Below are 2,104 nucleotides of genomic sequence, written 5' to 3'. Positions count from 1 at the left end.
TTGCATCAGTCCATTCCATCAATTGAAAAATGTATTCATAAAAGCATAGAAGCTGAAACATCCAATAGACAATGAAGAAGCTTTCATTTCCAAAAAAGGGCATTACAGCCTCAACATTCAAAAGGCTGCTCATTCAGCTGCCAACAAAGATAACAAATCTCCTAATCCTTCCTTGCTAATTATTTATCTGAGAACGAAAACAAAACTTGAGGAGATCTTTCCCCACAGATTCTGCTATATCAATGATCCTAAAATAAAATAAAAACCCTTCCTCCCTATTACATTAATCATCAAATTTTAACCTTTCCCCCCCTATTTTTGCCTCAAAAGCCATAAATTTATTGTTAGATAAATCATCATGATTATAAAAATGAATTAAGACTTATCCTTCACCCTGACACCAAGCTCTCCAGCTACAATCACAGTGGTTGCCAAGCCAAGAAACATCCCATGCTCCACAACACCAGGAATCCTCAAAATCTTATCGCTTGCAGTATTCAAATCTCCAATATCCTTCTTGAAAAACAATTCCACAATGTGATTCCCATTGTCTGTAACAAAGGGCACCTTCCCATCCAAATCCAAAGTTCTACGCTTTGCAACACAACCAGAGTCCTCAAACAAAGCCTGAAGACTCTTAGCAACGGCCAGATCACCATATGGCACAACCTCAACAGGCATAGCTAGACCACTCCCACCCAAATGCTCAACCATCTTTGACTCATCAACAATCACAACGAATTTCTTGCTCGAGCTCTCCACCATTTTCTCTCTCAAGAGCGACCCACCTCGGCCTTTAACAAGGTTAAGAAAAGGGTCAACCTCGTCAGCACCATCGATTGACAAATCGACTACTGGGTGAGAATTGAGATCAGAGAGAGGGATTCCAAGAGAGACAGCCTGCTCATAAGTTTTTTTCGATGTGGGTACGCCTATAATGTTGTGAAGCTTACCTTGGTTCAAAAGCTCAGCGATTCTATCCACAGCGTGTTTGGCTGTGGAGCCAGTACCAAGGCCAATGACCATGTTGGATTCAACATACTCCACAGCTTTATAGGCTGCGATTTTCTTGAGCTCGTCTTGGGTGAGAACCACTGGGGACATAGACGAAGAAGGAGGAGGAGGAGGAGAACGAGAAGCTTGAGAAGCAGAGGAAGAAGAAGAAGGTACTATAATTTTGGCTTCCATGGGTGATTTCTCCGAGACAATGAACTGGGGATAAGAAATTGCCATTTACGGTTGAATTTAAAGGAAACCCAGAAAGGAAAAAACAAAAAAGTTTTGATTTTTACAATAAAGTTTTGATCTTTTTTGAGAATAACCAGAAAGAAGAGAAAAATGAAATCTGGGGTTGGGATAAGTAGCTATTCAAGTCCAAACAAAGGCTTCAGTTTTGGTATTTGTATGTGGATTTTTGAAAAGGAAAAAAACAGAGAAAGATGAAGAGGATGATTGATTGATGAAAAGGGTTATCTTGGAATGTGTGGTGGTGAGAGAAAGGGAGAGAGAGGTAGGGTTAAGTGTAGTGAGGAAGGGGAGGCGCTAAGACAAGCACACACTAGACAAGGGTTTGTGTTAATTTGCTTTTATAAGGAAGGAAGAAAGATTTTTGGCGTGAGAAAAATAAGGGAAGAGTTCCATATATATAATGTGTGTTTGAAGGGAGAGGAAGTAAATGCTTTTACTTCTCTCCCTTCGCATACAAGGAAATCTGAGAAAGAAAGATGTTGATTTTGTGGCGTATTTCACGCGGTGGGGAAAAAAATTTTGGATTGAGTTATGGGAAATACAGAAGTAGTGAAATAAGATTCCTCCAATGGAATAGTGTTTTGAGGGTTTACTTTTTCTTTATTTTATATTTTGTCTTTGGGGGTAACAAGCATGTTTGACTCATTTTGAGGAGTGTTATTGTTTCTTTTTTTTTCATAGAATATATAATCATTTTATTATTACTATATTATATGATAGAGAAAAATTAACAATCTTATATATTTTGCTGACATAGAAAAAGTGGAACCTTACTGTTCAGCTTATTTTTGTTACTATTTATAGAACTACACTTTTTGATACTATTTATAATTTTACTGTATTATTTCAATTAATT

The 2,104-nt window shown here is 37.6% G+C and overlaps 1 protein-coding gene across 1 annotated transcript; it reads right to left on the bottom strand.

The window, feature by feature from the left end:
* Positions 1 to 65: 65 nt before the first annotated feature.
* On the bottom strand, positions 66 to 1,759 carry LOC112027347 (probable ribose-5-phosphate isomerase 2). The gene has a single exon (XM_024060029.2). It carries the CDS (start codon positions 1,231 to 1,233, stop codon positions 376 to 378), a length of 858 nt encoding a protein of 285 aa, XP_023915797.1. The 5' UTR covers positions 1,234 to 1,759; the 3' UTR covers positions 66 to 375.
* Between the last annotated feature and the right edge of the window lie 345 nt (positions 1,760 to 2,104).

This window comes from Quercus suber, unplaced genomic scaffold, assembly GCF_002906115.3.
Source record: "Quercus suber isolate HL8 unplaced genomic scaffold, Cork oak 2.0 scaffold_618, whole genome shotgun sequence".
NCBI lineage: Eukaryota > Viridiplantae > Streptophyta > Magnoliopsida > Fagales > Fagaceae > Quercus > Quercus suber.
The sequence above is the reverse complement of the archived record's forward strand: the minus strand, read 5'-3'. Positions and strand labels throughout refer to the sequence as shown.

What these genes read in the sequence shown, in the direction of transcription:
- LOC112027347 (XM_024060029.2), bottom strand. Translation starts at nt 1,233, where the DNA reads ATGGCAATTTCTTATCCCCAGTTCATTGTCTCGGAGAAATCACCCATG.